The sequence below is a fragment of the Rousettus aegyptiacus genome, unplaced genomic scaffold (assembly GCF_014176215.1).
Source record: "Rousettus aegyptiacus isolate mRouAeg1 unplaced genomic scaffold, mRouAeg1.p scaffold_m13_p_15, whole genome shotgun sequence".
NCBI classification, from domain to species: domain Eukaryota; kingdom Metazoa; phylum Chordata; class Mammalia; order Chiroptera; family Pteropodidae; genus Rousettus; species Rousettus aegyptiacus.
The window spans coordinates 25780056-25796736 of record NW_023416290.1 but is presented as its reverse complement, the minus strand read 5'-3'; the positions used below and the strand labels follow the sequence as shown (position 1 = coordinate 25796736).

General features: G+C 34.3%; 1 protein-coding gene across 1 annotated transcript in view; it reads right to left on the bottom strand.

Annotated features, from left to right (window-relative positions):
• Nucleotides 1–584: 584 nt before the first annotated feature.
• SLC26A7 (solute carrier family 26 member 7) overlaps nt 585–16681 on the bottom strand; it is a 113479-nt gene continuing 97382 nt past the window's right edge. Inside the window, exons 14-18 of the mRNA XM_016147812.2 lie at nt 16436–16484; nt 5964–6064; nt 1920–1974; nt 1719–1822; nt 585–696 (exon numbers count right to left, since the gene is read on the bottom strand). Coding sequence (XP_016003298.2) covers nt 673–696; nt 1719–1822; nt 1920–1974; nt 5964–6064; nt 16436–16484 — 333 coding nt within the window. The 3' untranslated portion in view covers nt 585–672. The remainder of the gene's footprint in view (nt 697–1718; nt 1823–1919; nt 1975–5963; nt 6065–16435; nt 16485–16681) is intronic.

The following is a 16681-nucleotide window of genomic DNA, read 5'->3' as shown; positions in this document are numbered from 1 at the left end:
AGACTAATGCCAAAAACTTGGTTTCATCGGGATACCAGATATCTTGAAAACATTTCCGAAAATTTCCATGCATGGAAATATATGGAGAGCAATGATTCTTAGTTTGTCATTTATTTTTGTTTGAATTATTTTTATGTGAATTTCATATCATATTATATAAAAAAACATTTAACTTATTGATACTTAATGGTTTTGTTATTTGGTAAGGGAAAATGTCACATTTGCCCTTGTGTTAGTTACAGATGATTCTGGAGTTTTACAAATGGCTTGCAAATGTTCTAAATCCCTTATGACAAAGTGTTTCTCAGTCTTACAAATTAACTTACAACAAAACAAATAAAACAACACAAAATACTCTGGTAAAAGCAAATAAATTTATGTTTAGGTTTTCAGTATGCTAAAACTAATGCATATCAATTTTTGTAAAATAGCTATATAACCTACTATGAATCTGCTTACTAACAAAAATTAGAAAAAAAAAATTGTTAGCATATCTTGACCAGAGGCTCTATGGTTAAGTCACATCATATTTGTTGTAGTAGAAGTCATCAATAGATCTAAGCAAAAAAAAAAAAAAAAAGGTTGTTCAAAATGCTAGAGTATGTCCTCTTCAGGGCAGTTGCCAAAGACAAGAGCTGCACCATGGCAAAAGTGTCTCAGACTTCAGTCTGGTCATTCATTGAGTTTGCTCAAATTCTGAAATAGAAGAGGACAAAATAAACACATGCCATTGACTCAACTCTTAAGTCAATACCACAGTCAAAGAAAAGAAGTAACTGAAGCAAGCTTCCAGCCAGGCTAAGAAAACATATTCTAAGAGACCTCGGAATACAGCAGTTTAAAGCTCCAAGTTCAAAATCAGAGTACTGACTTTGAAACTGGCTCTACCACTTACAAATGGTACAACTTCCCTGAGCCTCAATTTCCTCATTTCTAAAAATGGATTAAATAATAGTATCTATCTCCTAAGGTTGTGGGAAATTTAGTGAATTAATATGGGTAAAGCTCTTAGTGTATTGCTGGAACATTATGGGCATTCAAAAAATGTTATGTTATAATGGTAATAATGATAGTAATAGGAGTGTAATTATTTTATAAATACATACAGCTCTGATAGAATGTAATAGGAATGACTCTGGGAAGCACCAAATGCTGTTCTGGGGATGAGGAAAGGCAAAATGACTTAAAATCAAAGAAAAATTACAGGAAATCAAAGTTCGAGGAACAGGGCTAAAGCTAATCACAAAGCCCAGTATGTGGAAGATAACTGACACTTTGGATCATGTGAGTGGTGAGCTTTGCAAATAATATTTCTAAAGATGGCAATATGAGTTTAGAGTCAAAGGTATCAGAGCATAAAAAAAGCTAGAAGCCTATATTTAGAGTTTTTGTATTTGACAGAAATAGATTCAAATTCCCAGGATAGTGAATCCTGAAAGAAGCATTTATTTTATAAGCAAGCAGTTTATACTTAATAGGTGATCATCGAATGCGCTAAACTGTGATACTGTTGGCAGATCCAAATTATTAAACAATGTTTATAACTGATTCAAAAAAGAAATGGAAACATTATTTGTAGCAGAGGACTCTAATGGTGAAAATTTTAATAGTTTTTAGATGCCACTGGAGTAATAGGCTAATATTTTTAATATGCAAAGCCTTCGATTTTACATTTTAATTTTTCTTATAATTCTTGCATGCTAACATACTCATCTTACCTTATTTGAATGGATGTTACCTATTGCAGCAGATACCGATTCAAAAAAAATTGGTTCCTCTGAGTCTAGGTTTCCACAGTACTTCATCGCTTTTATCAAGGAAGCTACGAAAAAGCACATGTGGTATGAGATGCATAGCAGCAGAAAGATTATGTTGAATTGTCTAAGATTAATCTTAGCCAAAGACACGCTCTTCCTCACCTGTGCAATGGGTCAATGATACATCCACACTCCTGCTGATACAGTCTATGTAAGCCTGGAAGAATTAAAACAGTATATCCACAATTAATGCAGGATATAAGATGAGCTTCAGAAGAATTTCTTGTAAAAAGAGCCAATGTTTATGATATCAGACCACTAGAGGGAGGCACTGCTGTGTAGTCAGGCATATTCTTCGACTTTCTAAGAGATCGTTTTAACACAGATGAATGCAGAGGGAGGGCATTCACCTTTTACACAAATAAGTTTGGCAGCTTACATTTTCCATTTCATTCAATAAAATTAAAAACATCACCTTTCCTTCCCTATAAGAATTACATTAAATCGTTTTCAACCATCTTTTTTTGGAAGTCAAGGACCCATTTGTGGAAGTGATCAAAACTGCTGACTGTCAATTTTACAATTTGTGTATATTCGTAGACTCTCTACATCCCATCCATGAATGATGAGTAGAGAGCCTCACTATAATCAAAACCAAGTTTGACTGCCCAACTTCCATTTTTCAAGGTTCTTCAAGATAAGACACCCGAAATAATTTGCTTGCCATACTGTAGGGTCTTTCCTCATATATGTCTAAGAAAATCTTAAGAAAGAACAAGTTGTTGAAGGCCTTGATGTTAAATTCACTCAGACCAAAGTTTAGCCCAGAAAACACAGTGCAAGTAATTCTAGAAGTTTTAGTAACTGTAGGATGGATTTCTTTTATAAATAGTGATATATCTTATATATAAAATGTAAAAATCTGCATTTCTAAGAATATGTATGGTACACCCACAAATTTCTCTTATATTCTTACAGCAGCAATAAGTTATTTGTATGTTAAAACAATTGTAGAATAAGAGATGAGCAAGAATAAACAAGCAAACAAATAAACATATAAATGATGCATGAACTGAGCCTTGGCCATTGAATAAACGGTTCCTGTTTTTGTAAGTTAAAATGATTAATTCAAGGTGACCTGTTCGTGTCTGACTTTTTCTTAGGCTCAGTGAAGTACAAACACATTGCTATGGGTGGTTTGTGGATACTGATAAACAATCTGCAGTTCACTGACCTCTCTAGTGTTCTAAGTACAAGGATAAATAGAAGTCATTCCATTTCCTTCAACTTATAACTCCTAGAAGAATGTTCTGTGTACTAAAGTAACTAAGAAAATAATCCAGGAAGTGTTATTAAGAAGCAGGAAGACATGCAAGGCTGAAGAGACTCTGGCTCTTTACTCTGGACTCTCTTTCAGGATGGCTGCAACTAAGACATAGTACTAATTGCGATGATGTTATTTGAATTTTAAGAAATGCTTTTTGCAAAAGAAAAAAGTTTACTTCTACAAACTTTGTGTTTTTATGTAATACGTTATTTCTAAGCTTCACAACAATTTGATAAAGTGGGTATTTCCACTTCCAGTTTATAGAAAAGCAAACAAATACTAAAGTCTAGGTCATAGAACTAGTTGTATAGCTAATATTTGGGCCTTAATATTTGACCATCTTTAAATTAAGCCTATGTTCTTAGCACACATCATAATTTACCATAATCATGATAAAATCAAATAGTAATACAATAATTAAAAAGGTCAAACTAATACAGAACTGCTGGTTTTGTCTATACAGATGAAAGACACGAGGCAAAGGGCAAATGTTATTTTCTGCCAACCTAAAAATAAAATCCATCAGTTGATTTATTCCACTATTCCATTGTGTATTTAAAAAAAAAAAAAACATTAAGATTAACTTTTAAAAGCTCTTTTACATCAAACCCAGTACCTGGATTATTTGATTTCCTCTGAATTTTCAACCTTAGGTTCTAAATTCAGTGGAAATAGGTCATTATTATGTCCCCTTTACAAACTGTAAGTTTTAGAATTGCAATATCTAGAGAGGACAGTTAATAAATATTAGAGCATATTCAGAAGCAAATTTAAAATAAGTACATACTGGCATTTCCCAGTGAAAGAACAATCCTGGTCTACCGTTTCTCAATATATGATCCTTGAATCGTATGCCTCAGAATCACCTATGGTTGTTTAAAATTAAGATTTCTGGGCCAGAACCAGATTCCAGAAGACAGCATTTTAAATGAACACCCCACATTATACTTATATACAGAAATTTAACAGCACTCCCCTAGACCTTGACAACACAGAGTAAATAAAAATGCTGAGCACAAGTAGCCCTCCAATAAAGAGGGATTGTCTATCTACGGTCCAGGTAGAGATGTGAGAAAAGTGTTTGAGTTGAACCCTATGCTAAATTGTGTAGTTTTTATAGTGAACAATAAGAAAACAAAGGTATATAACATGGGAAAAAGAGTGATTTACAAAAAATAGCAACTAGATTTAAGGTCTAATATATTTAAATTCAATTGTTTTTCATAATTTATTTGTTCAGTATATCTACTAATACTGAAACAAAATGACCTCTCATTTTTACAAAATGGATAAACTGAGATCCAGACAGGCTAGCTGATTTTGCCAGCACCTCACAGCTAGTATGGTATTGCTGAGACTACATTCTCAGGCTGTTACATTTTAAGCAGCTTCCCCACCACCTATCCCACCCTGTCTTCATAGGAAAGCCATGTTAAAGTTGTTCTTTGTCCTCTCTTCAGTTTGAAAGGTTGGATATTTTAAATTTAAAATATAAATATATAGAGACACAGTTATGCAACACCACAAGTAAATCAAAATCTACAGTGGGAGACTTTTTAAAGACTACTGATCTTAACTGTTTAAAAGTCAATATCCTATCTCGACTTCTGGCCCTGATAAGTAAATAATACAAGACTATCCCACCCTCCATAAATAAATAGACAACTAAACAAAAATATACAAACAACTGTTTTCAGACAATGGGAACAGGCAACACACGACTCAGTTCCCTAAGAGAATGAAAACAGAGGAGGTGAGCTCTCCAATCATTCCGGCTTTCTGTGGCAAAGCAGTTTCTTGGCCACTGCAGCATGATGAGGAGGAATTCAAGCAAAATACAGCTGCTTCACTGAGCTGAGCAGAAAGAACTGGAGTTCAGGAGGAATTGGGTGGGTGAAATTTGTAGGAGTAATGGAGAAGAGGGAGATATGCAGAGAAATATCATCCAAAATGTTCATAGGTTTTGATTAAGTTTATGACTTAATACAGAGCCGCACACAGGGGAGACTGAATGATGCCAGGATAAGAGAAACTCTTGAGAGCAAACACCAGAAGATAAGGTCAGCTGAGCTCCATGCAACGGAAGCTGGTGGAGGATTGATGACAGCTGAAGGATAGATGCTGTCCCATTCGCAAGACCCTTCCCCAAATTTAGGGTACTGAAGTAGAGGACAAATGGAAATAAGAAAGGGGTACATTCTTTGTTGATTTAGTATTTACTCAAAAAAAAAAAAAGAGGAAAAATTTTAGAAGTATCTGAGTTTTCCTTGAATTGACAAAATCAGGAGTTCTTCCATCTGTGGAAATGAGGCCTTGTGATCTATGTCAGTTTTAAAGAAAGAAAACTTTATGTTTTTTCATATCAGGATTGTGGAGACCCCATGGAGATAATGGGGTAGAGAAGTAAGTACCATCATCCAACAGAATGGAGAAAACCTCATTCAGTGGGCACTGTTTGAAGAAACCAGAAATGGTATTTGGTCAAACTATACTCAGGAATTATGTCAGACAGAACATCCTGTTACCACCAAGGCCATTTGCTCATGAAAGGGACTTTTATCCTTCTTTCTAGAAGCCTTAAGTTGATTGCCCAGTATATGCTATGCTCACTATAGTCTATATTCTTTTCTCTTATTAACTCATGTGAATACCCCCACCTCTGGCCCCCATACAAATGCATATCTAGAAGCCTGATGGAATTTCCTGAAAAGAATTTTACAGTAGTGGAAGAAATAAAGTTCTATGTCTTTTGGAGAGAATGGGTGAGATGAGTATTGAAACAAGCAAGGTCAAGGTTTTGGAGCGGAGAGAGTAGCTGGTGAAAAATATGTTACTGAAGAGAAGGAAAGGAATCAGTCCAACGCAAGCTGTTTAAATACCTCGACAAGCATGGAGACTCCAGAATAGTCAAAAAAGGTCAATCCACTGCAATCCAGGATTACATAACACTTCTCATTTGAGCAGGGCTGTGAAATTTCTTCTGTAGGAGGAACACAGACTTAAGTTAGGGAGAATGCTTAGGAATTTCTGCTGCAGACTTCGTTGAACAATAGTGGTCTCATGTTCAAACACTAATTTCAAATACTTTTTAATATTTACACATTCAATTAATTATTAATTATTTTTAAACTCTTCGATTTTTTATTATTTGAATATTATTTCAGGTAACTATTACATAGCTCAGAGAAGAAGATGGGATAGGTTAATTACTGGTATCATTTCACAGATAGACAAACTAAAGCTCAGCAAGTTGAGATAATTTTAAAAGGATAACTGACAAGTTAGTGCCAAACAAACTGAAATCATCCTCTAGACATTCTGCATAGTGCTCTCTCTTTCCACAATATCGTGCCGTTTCCTTCATAGATATGTCTTGAGGTAGAGACCTGTTTTGTGGTGCCTGGAGCTTAAACGATTTTGAAGTCATGCTTTATCATTGCTAGAGCCTGGCTCTTGGTCTTGGAAAGGATCTGTGTGAGGGGCCTTGAAAATTAAGCTTCACTTGGTACATGGTAAATCTGCTTCTGAAACTACCTGCTGGGAGAAATTAATTTTTTTTTACTTAGGAGTTCATGACCTCTTTTTTAATGATGTCCTCAGTACCAGTCTTTCCTCGCATGACATATTTATAAACAGTAACAGACCATGTCTGAGGTCTCTCTGAGTGATGAGGCTCTTACAGCTGATCTAGTAGGTTAAGTTTTCCCCACTGTTAGTAGGTAAAGTCAATTAAATAAACTCCAATTGATTAATTACTAACAAAATTATCTGAAAAAAGTTCTTAATTAGAAAAATTTTTCCACTTAAAATGCCCATGGTTTTCCCCTAAAGGGGCTACAGCAAAGTGGGAATATGGTTGTTTCTCAATTAGCATTGAAGGGAAGTATAAGCAAAATTGCATATTTTTTAAAACTGCTGCTTACAGGTGAAAAAAACAGTTTAGGGTGGCTTTGATTAAATAAAAGACTTAAACCACTGACATCTTTAGCAATAGACCTTAAAATAACAGTGATGATACAATTTGATATCAAAATTAGTCAAGTCCTTTTTATCCATCTCCTTCAACAATTCTGTTAACAAAAGATGTGTCTCTTGTAACATAGTACATATTTCAAAATAAACAACAATCTAAAATTCATAGTCCAAAAATTAGGAGAAAAAGTTTATATTTGATCCCCATAAAATAAAAATTAAAAAAAAATTACAGGAGGAAAAACAATGGTATAGATGATAGAGGCTTTGTTCATCCCTCTTGCAACCAAATCAAACCTGGGACAGAAACACAGAGCAAACAGTAAGGAAAGTTGCCTGGAATCTAGATGAACAGAAGCACTACAACTAGAGAGAGAATTAATTAACCTACAAATGTAGAATATGGGGTGTAGAGGTGAAGACATGAGGCTGCTCAGTCCCGAACAGCTGAGGGGTACAAAGGCTGTGGCAGCAGCAGCTACGGATGCTTCTTAAAGGGGCCGTGTCCGCAACCAGGCTCTCGCAGTGATGGATCTGTTTGCTCTGAGCACCAATGCCAGGGTGGGCTGCTCAGGGAACACCACAGACTTACAGGGGGACACTGAGTTGTTGGAGAAAGGGCCAGAATGAAGATCTCTCTGGGAGAGAAGTGCCAACAGTATCTATTTTTCCTCTGTTGAGCTCTCCCCACTTCCAGCGTGTAGACACGATGCCGACATAGCTGAGACATCATTAAACTGGATGACAGAGGTCATTTCGCCCAGAGGAGTCCCTGAAACTCAGCATTTGCCAACTCGTGGCCCCACCCAAGCCACATCCAGATGTGCCCTCAGAGATTCTGGTGCTCCCTAATAAGCAGTGTCAAGACTCACACCGGTAGCAGCTGGTCTCGGTTTCTAGCATGGCCTCTTGAAGCAACTATAAGTACAGCATCTGTAAGTTACTTGTTGAATCTTAACAGGTGGCCCCAGAGAGGCATGAGGCTAAACTTGGCCTGCAGCTGGTTCCCTCTCAGGATTACGCCTCTGGACACCTAATACACAAAGCTGCACTAATAAGACTGGGAGACTTAGGAGCTTTGCTCCCTACACAAAAAGGCAGCCAAAAAAGGAAGACAAAAAAGAAACCATGTGAGAGAATAGAACAGAGACCCAGGAATAATGGAGTTAAGCAATCGAAGAGATGTGGACTTCAAAACACTGGCTCTAAAGATGCTCAATGAACTAAGGGACAGTGTAGATGAATTCAGTGAGAACTTTAACAAAGTTAAAAAAGATAAAAATGGAAATGGAAATTATAAGAGGGAACCAGTAAGAAATAAAGAACACATTATCTGGGATGAAGAGTATATTAGACAAAATCAACAGAGTGGATAAAAAAGGGGCTCGAACCACCGATATAGAAGATGGGACAGCCAAGGATGCTCAATTAGAATGGCAAGCAAAAAGAAGACAAGATTATAATAATAATTTAAGAAGCCTATGGAAAACTATTAAATGTAAAAATATCCATGTCATAGGGGTACCTGAAGGAAAACAAGGAGTCGAAGAGAAATTTGAAGAAATAATGATAGAAAATTTCCCTCACCTGGTGAAGGAAATAGACGTACAAACCCAGGAAGCACAGAGAGTTCCAAACAAGATGAATCCAAAGAGCCTCACACAAAGACACATTATAATTAAAATGCCAAAGGTTAAATACAAAGAAAGAATCTTAAAAGCAGTGAGAGAAAAGCAGTTAGTTACCTCCGAAGCACACCCATAAGACTGGCAATGATTTTCCAACGTAAACCATGCAGGACAAAAGGACTTGGCACAAAATATTCAATGTGATGAAAACCCAGAATCTACAACCAAGAATTTTTTATTCAGCAAAGCTATCATTCGGAGTAGAAGGACAGATAAAGAGCTTCCAAGACAAAAATAAGTTAAAGAAATTCATCACCACCAAGCAAGTATTGCAGGAAATGTTGGAGGGACTTCTTTAAGAAGAAAAAAAAGAATGTATCAAAAACAAGAATAAAGAATGGTAATAACTACATTCCTATCAACAAGTGCCTCAAGTAAAAAAGAATTAACTGCTCCAACCAAAAGACAGAGTGGCTGAATGGCTAAGAAAACAAGACTCCTACATAAGCTGCCCACAAGAGACATTTCAGATGAAAAGATACACACAGACTAATGGGAAGGGGATGGAAAAAACATATTGCCTTGATGGGCCTAAAACGTATTGTGCTAAATTACAATTAAATGTATTTAATTATATTAATGCATTTAATTATCTTTTTAATAATTATTTGTACTAACTTAGCGTGTAACACCTAATTCACATGGAAATCGATTGAAATTTGACAACCGTTGTGCTTAAGTGAATTTGTGTGCATTATTTCAAAGTATTTACTGGCCTGTAAAGCAAATAGTATACATAGATTTCTTAGACTGATCACGAAGTATTATTTGTTGAAAATTCCTAGAAGTATCCATTATTCTTGGTAATTTGTTCCTACAGAATTTCATCCTAAGATTGTGAGGTACTGCGCTTTAACTTATGAAAGTGTGATAAGGATACCTTTGGCTGCAAGACAACATTTACATAATTCTTTTCACCAGGTTTACATCCTTTTTGTTCTAATTTTAATTAATGTGCACATTTTAATTTTTGTTTGGGTGTTTCATTTATATGCTATTATCTTTCCTGTGTTTCTAGGCCTCATTCATTATTCTTCAGCACTTTTAAGGTTACTGCTCCAAGAACAAGAAGATAAGGCACTTCTCTAGGTGTTGAAGTTATGGTAGTGAATAAAACAGACAAAAAAAATTCCTGCCCTCATGAAGCTTACATTGTAACAAAGGAAAACAAAAAATAAATGGAATTTATTTATCTATTTATTTATATTTTTAATTAAAATATGTGCATGTTTTCAGATGATCAAAAAAAAAAAAAAACCGAAAGAATTGTGCTGAGTAGTTGTGGGTAATAATTTAAGTAAGCTATTTTAACAGAAGTAATTCATGATGTCTTTTTAGAATAAAAAAGACATCCTTAAATGAAAAGTTACAATTATCAAATGAAACTTAAATACAATTGACATTTCTGAAATCTTATCAAAAATAAGTTATTTTCTTTTACACAGTATCCTCTCATTTCTGCCATTGTACTGATTTTATGGCTATAACTTTGTGTGCTAAACTTCTAAGTAAATCAACCATTGCAATAAAAATCACATTGTCCTAGAAAAGAGTAAAGTAAATACATAGCTAATATCCTGCCTTAAGCAAAATTAGGTAAGCTTGGAGCATGTGCAAAGGAGACAACTAATATCTACCATGTAGAATGTGGTAAAATATGGGCTTTATCTACAAAAAAAAAAAAAAGAAACATTTCAGAAAAAAATTAATCATCAGGTGTGGCTGGGCAATTAACTCCGAACTGTGAAAACTAACTTTCCTGTGGTATATCGATTAAGTCTTCTAATTAAACAGTATTTGTAGTTACATAATTTAGGAGTGCTTTTTATATACTTCAACAGGTTCTTGACAATCTGTGAGTCATTCATAATTTTTTAAAAGAAAGCATTTTCTATTAATATCAATTAACTATTGAGAAGCAGATTTACATCTCTAATTTACCAAGAAAACAAGGAAACAAGAAGTATTTAAGACAAACCACAACACTATTTTTGGAAAACAAATACACACTTTATTGAGCATCTCATTCATTAAGTCATTCATTTAATCAAGCAGTTAGTCAATATAGCTATATTGGGTGCTTACAATGTACACTCTCTTAAGAAATGTCAGTATAATGGTAAATAAGAGAGGTGATGTGCCCTACTCTCAATAGACTCACAACCAAGCCAGTAAACCAACCAATTGAATTAGTAATGTGAAATATAAGAAGTCTGGAAAAATTATGCAGAAGTTGCTAAGGACATAGAGGAGTGACCTGGTGTGGTAGACAAAATAATGGCCTCCAAAGATTTCCATGTCTTAATCCCCAGAACTTGTAGATGTTGCAGTACATGGCAAGAAGGACTTTCTAATTTTATCAAATTAAAGAAAATTGTGATTTGGCCTTGACATGGAGAGATTATCCTGGATTATCCATCGAGGGGATCCAATATAATCGCAAGTATCCTTATGAAAAGGAGGCAAAAGGATCAGTCAGAGAAAGGGACGTGGTGGTAGAAGAAGTCAGAGAGTGATTTGAAATGTCACACTGCTGGTTTGCAGATGAAGGAAGGGAACATGAGAAATGCAGGGGGCCTCTAGTAATTGTAAAGGCAAGAAAATAAATGAATTCATCTCCAGAAAAAAATCTTCAGAAAAAAAATCAGCCCTCCCAAAACCTTGATTTTTTTCCTGTAAGATTCACTTCAGCTTCTATTCTCTAAAATTAAGATAATAAACTTGTGTTGTTTTAAACGACCAAGTTTGTGGGAATTTGTTATAGCAATAATAAGAAACCAAAACATTTGTATTGCTGTTTGGGGGAGTGGAAGGTGGTGGTGAGGGCAGGGAGCTTATTTTAGACTTCAGGATCCATTATGGCAGAAACCATGCCCATCTTTTTCATCTTTGAATATGCAGCACCTATCATTGTGCTCAGGTCTCAGTAGATGTTCAACAAATACAAGAAATATTTGCTAAGTGAACCAGGGCATTCACGAATTAATTCAGGAATGAAAGGAAAAATGGAATGTGTGAGCTGAGACCTGGAGGAGAATTTGAAGTTAAGTAGGTAAGAAAGTGGTAGAGATGAATCTGGAAAATTATAATACTAAGAGAGACATTAACAGAGTGCCTCTTGGTACTAGCATAACGTGATCAAAGTATTTTGAGACATAACTTACTAAACATGGTAATGGAAAATTTATCCTCATTTGAGCAACTTTTGTTTCCATTTCGAGAAATATGATGACTTCCATCTTATTATTTACATAGTTTGTTTTATATATTTTGATTATTCAATTATGTGCTCAACTATAAATCTCCCCCTTCTGTAAAGATTGTTGGGAAAGGGGTATTTTTTGTTCTCTTCCCTCTTTCTCACTTCCTTGCTTAGCCAATATCATCCTTTGCTTTAATCACTTCCAGATCTATTCAGTACTCCCCAAAACCCACTGGATGTCTCCTGCATGACTTCTCAGTGTCATATTCCCTGTCCTCCAAATTAAATGTGTCTTCCCTTTTAGTTCCCTATTATCCCAGTTTGAGAGTTTCAAAGCTTCAAAATTATCACTTATATTGCCCTCTCCCTTCCCCCAACACCCAAAATAAAGAGTGTTCAATACATGATGAGATCTCTTTGAAGTCCATCCTCTTCCTCCATTTTTATAGCCCTATGACCAAAGCAGAGGAATATGGCACTATCACCTCCTTTTATCTAGATTAAAACCACCCAACCTTTCTTGCTTGTGTTCCTGTAGACTACATTTAGATCGATACTCTTGAATTGCCAGCTTTAAGTACCCTTTCCTATATGCATGCCTGCCTTCAACAAGGACTCTAATTCTGCCCCTGGCCCTAACTGCATGATCCAGAGCAGGTTAGTTATCTCCTATAGGCCTCAACTTCTTCATCAGTAAAATGAAGAGTATATTATTATCTATTTGAAAACAAAAGTATAGTATTTACCTATTTTAGAATTATTGAAAAGAAGAACATCTGTCGAAAACTATAAAGTGCTACATAAATATCATCATTGTAATTTTCATTCACTGACCAAGTGTTCATTGGTCAATAAAAGATAATGCAGTGGAAATTAAAAATTCATTCTTTGTCTTAAAAATATAATTAGGAAAAAATATGCATAAATAAGAGAATTCTATAAAAACACAAAATAACCGATTGAGTGAAGCATGTGTCAGACTGTTTTACTATTACTATGATCTCCATTTTATAGCTGAAGATACTAAAATTAAGACTGCTCTTGACTTATATGTACATGAATAGGTCTCATTGACTAATAGTTGTACTTAAAAGGATTGCCAAGAATTGTTACCCTTCAATTTACTTTACTCTGTTAAATCTCGAAGAAAGTGTAAGATTTGGAATGGCAAAGAAGAGAGATAGTTCTATTCAGGAAAATCCAAATAAAGTTTCAGAGCCAGAAATGATTAAATTAAAATGGTGGCCATTAACTGATTTATCTAACATGATGGAGAACTCATGCAATGTGTAGTAAAAGGAAAACCATTTTGAGAAGATAAAGAAGGGTTTTAGGTGTCATGCTTAAGAGTGGGCACTTGATCCCCAGAAAAATAACTTTATAAATTTTTAATCATAAGAGAAATTTTAAAGTAAAGGTGGTTTAAAACTAGTGTGTCATTACATCACAAAATAGAATAAAGCTGGAATTACATTTCAGCTTATGTATCAACGCCAACCACTTGCAAGTGGTTTCTTGCAGCCTCTTATTTAGAAGATTCTCAGGCTACTTTGCTTAATAGGAGGAAGTTCCTTGATCTATTAGTTTTGTTTGATGCGAGCTCAAGAAACTAGGTGTTTTCTAACCATGAAATAAAACCAAGAATATCTCCTAGCAGAAAAATCATTTTTTTTTATTCGAAAATCATACTAATTCACTTTGAAAATGGTTAAGGACAGAATCAAAGTCACATCAGTGAAAAAGTAAAAGTAATAAAACCAAGAATTATAGGTAATTAAATTTTAATTGTAATTAAACTGAGAAAGGAAATCAAGGACAAGAGCAGTAAATGTAACCTCAGCATTGAACGCACAGAGAGGTGAGAGCAGAATGGTGTTCCTGAACAAGAGGGAGAGATGGGAGAACCCAAGATATTTCAGAATGTCAGAAGAGGGGAGAAAAGAAGGATGACAAAAGAAATATTCTGGTCAACCAATCTGACTACTATAAAAGGGATGCTAGGTGCCTAAGGTTTCACAAGGATACTGCAAAGATGACCATGCCCATCAGAAAACAGTTCTTGTGTAAAGTGGGCTTGGTCTATTGATGCAGAAGTAAAAACACCTTTTTAAAAAGTTTCAGTTCAGCAGGATAACATGACACTCAAGAAAAGATCATTAAATTAGCACTATACCAGTATTATATAAGCATTCTTTGAGAACACAAGGCAGGAGAAAGTAAATCTTCTACGAGAAATCAGAAAAAACTAGAGAAGGTAATGTCTGAGCTGCACTCATGTTGATGTGAGTTGTGCAATAGATTCATATATTTATACAAGTTATTTTATTCCTTTATTTTATATGTTATATATTTATTTAGATTATATTACATGCAGTAATATAATAGATATTATCATATATATTATGTCCTCTTATATAAACATTCCACATAATCTTAATATTGTTAATAGATATTTTAGTTCCTTTCGGATTTGGTTAAATTATAAACAAAGCTGCTATGAGCAGTCCTATATATGTTTCCAGGTATAAATAGTAAGAGATTAATTTTATTATTGGCTTTAGAAGTCCAAAAATTAATATAGCTCAGCCTTTTCTGTTAAGTTTATATAAATGGAATTGGAATTTTATAATATGCTTTCCTTTGTCTTGTTTTTTTGTTCTCCAATTATGTTTATAAGACATCCAATCTTCATTGTTGTATAACTATACCAGACAATAAATATACCAAATAAAAACTCGTGCATAAATATACCACAGTTTTTTTTTTACCTATTACTTTTTATGGAACTGTGAACTGTTTTCAGGTTTGGATAGTTACACACAATACTGTATGAACATTCTTGCTTGAGTGACTTGCTATACATAAGCTCTTGTTTATTTAAGATGTATAACTAGGAGTGGAATTGCTGGCCATAAGATATGTGTGTCTTCAATTTTCTACCATAGTGTCAAACTATGGTAGTTTGCAACAGTTTACACTCCCACCCACATTATAAGAATGTGCCCTATATTCTCACCAACCCTTGGTATTGCCAGACTTTTATATTTTACCAAGTGTATGTGTGTGTTGTGTGTGTGTGTATGTGTGTGTAAGTTCACAGTATTATTGTGAGTTTAATTTACAGTTCCTTAATAATTATTATGAATAATAACAGTGAAGTTAAGCATATTCTCTTATACTTATTGGTTAGTTTGGAAAAAAAATTTTTTGAGAAATGTCTATTCATGTGTTTTGCCTACTTTTCTATTGGGTCATTTGCCTTTTTACTCACTGATTTGTTGAGTGCAATTCTTTTTCCATTTTATATGTTACAACTATCTTTATTCACTTTGATTTATCTTTCATTCTTTATTTGGTGCTTTTTGGTAACCAAAAGGTCTTAATAATAATCCAGTGAAGTTTAATAATCATTCTTTATGTTTAATGCTTTACATTTATTATATATATTATTTTATATTCTCTTCTAAATTTACATTTTGTCTACCACTCTAGGCCTTTGATTCATTTGGTATTGATTTGGAGGTATGGTATGGGACAAAGGTCTAATTTCATTTATTATGGATACATGATTGTCTCATCATGTATATTAGCAAGACTATCTTTTTCCCATTGCTCTGCAGTGCCACTTTTGTCACAAATCAAACACTAATGTATGTGACATTTTTCCTTCTCTGTGCTTTACTCTGTTCTATTGATCTGTTCATTTATCTGTGGACAAATACCACGCTTCATTGAGTATTAGAGCTTCATAAGACATCTTGATCACTAAAAAAATATATTTTCTCCTTTCTTCATCTATTTCAAGAGTCTTGTCTATTCTTGGCCATTTGAGTTTCTATACAAAATTTAGAATGAGCTTGTCAATTGCCATTAAAATGTCCTATTAATCTTTTAATTGTGGTTAAATTTATATCTATAAATAAATTTAAAAACTGACAAATGTTTGATATTGAGTATTCTATCAGTGAACATTGCATTTCCCTCTATTTATAAATAACATATACTTAAGCATTTCAGGTATTTTTAATGCCTGTAATAAAGCTCTAGTTTACATCTTCACCCTGTGTAGGTTTATACATCTTTACTTAAATTTACTTCTAAAAGAGAGCAGGAGGAAAGAGTAGGAGGATAAAGAAGAAGAAGAAAAAGAGAAGAAGAAGGAGAGGAGAAAAGGAAGAAAAGGAGGAGAGAGAACAAAACAGGAAGAAGAAGAAAAGGAGGAGGAGGGTGAGGAGAAAGTAGAGGAGAGAAGAGAGAGAATAGGTAAGAGGAGATTAGTGCAAAGGAGGGAAGGGAGAAGAACAGGAGGAGAAAGTAGGAGAAGTGAGGAGTAGAAGTTAAAGATTGGAGGGAGGAGGAAGATGAGGAGGAGGGGAGTAGGAAGAGGACAGAGGAAGGAGTCAGAGAAGGAGGAGAATGGGAAAAAAATTTTATTTTTTGGTCTATATTCAAGTCAAACACTTCAATTATTTTTAAAAAGCTAACTTACCATTGCAATTGCCATTGGACAAAGAATTGAGCAATATGTTTTGTTCAGTCTGAAATAAAAACAAATATATATAAAAAATAACATTGTAATAATTCACCTTTGTCTGTGAAAATGGTATCTCATTCTTTTGTCTATAAATAACAAAAACTAGTCTCCAATAATTATTTTCCCTAGCCTTTTAATTTTTAGAATGGTAACTACAACTGAAATAATAAAATGATAGCTCTAAGTATAAATTCTCTTAGT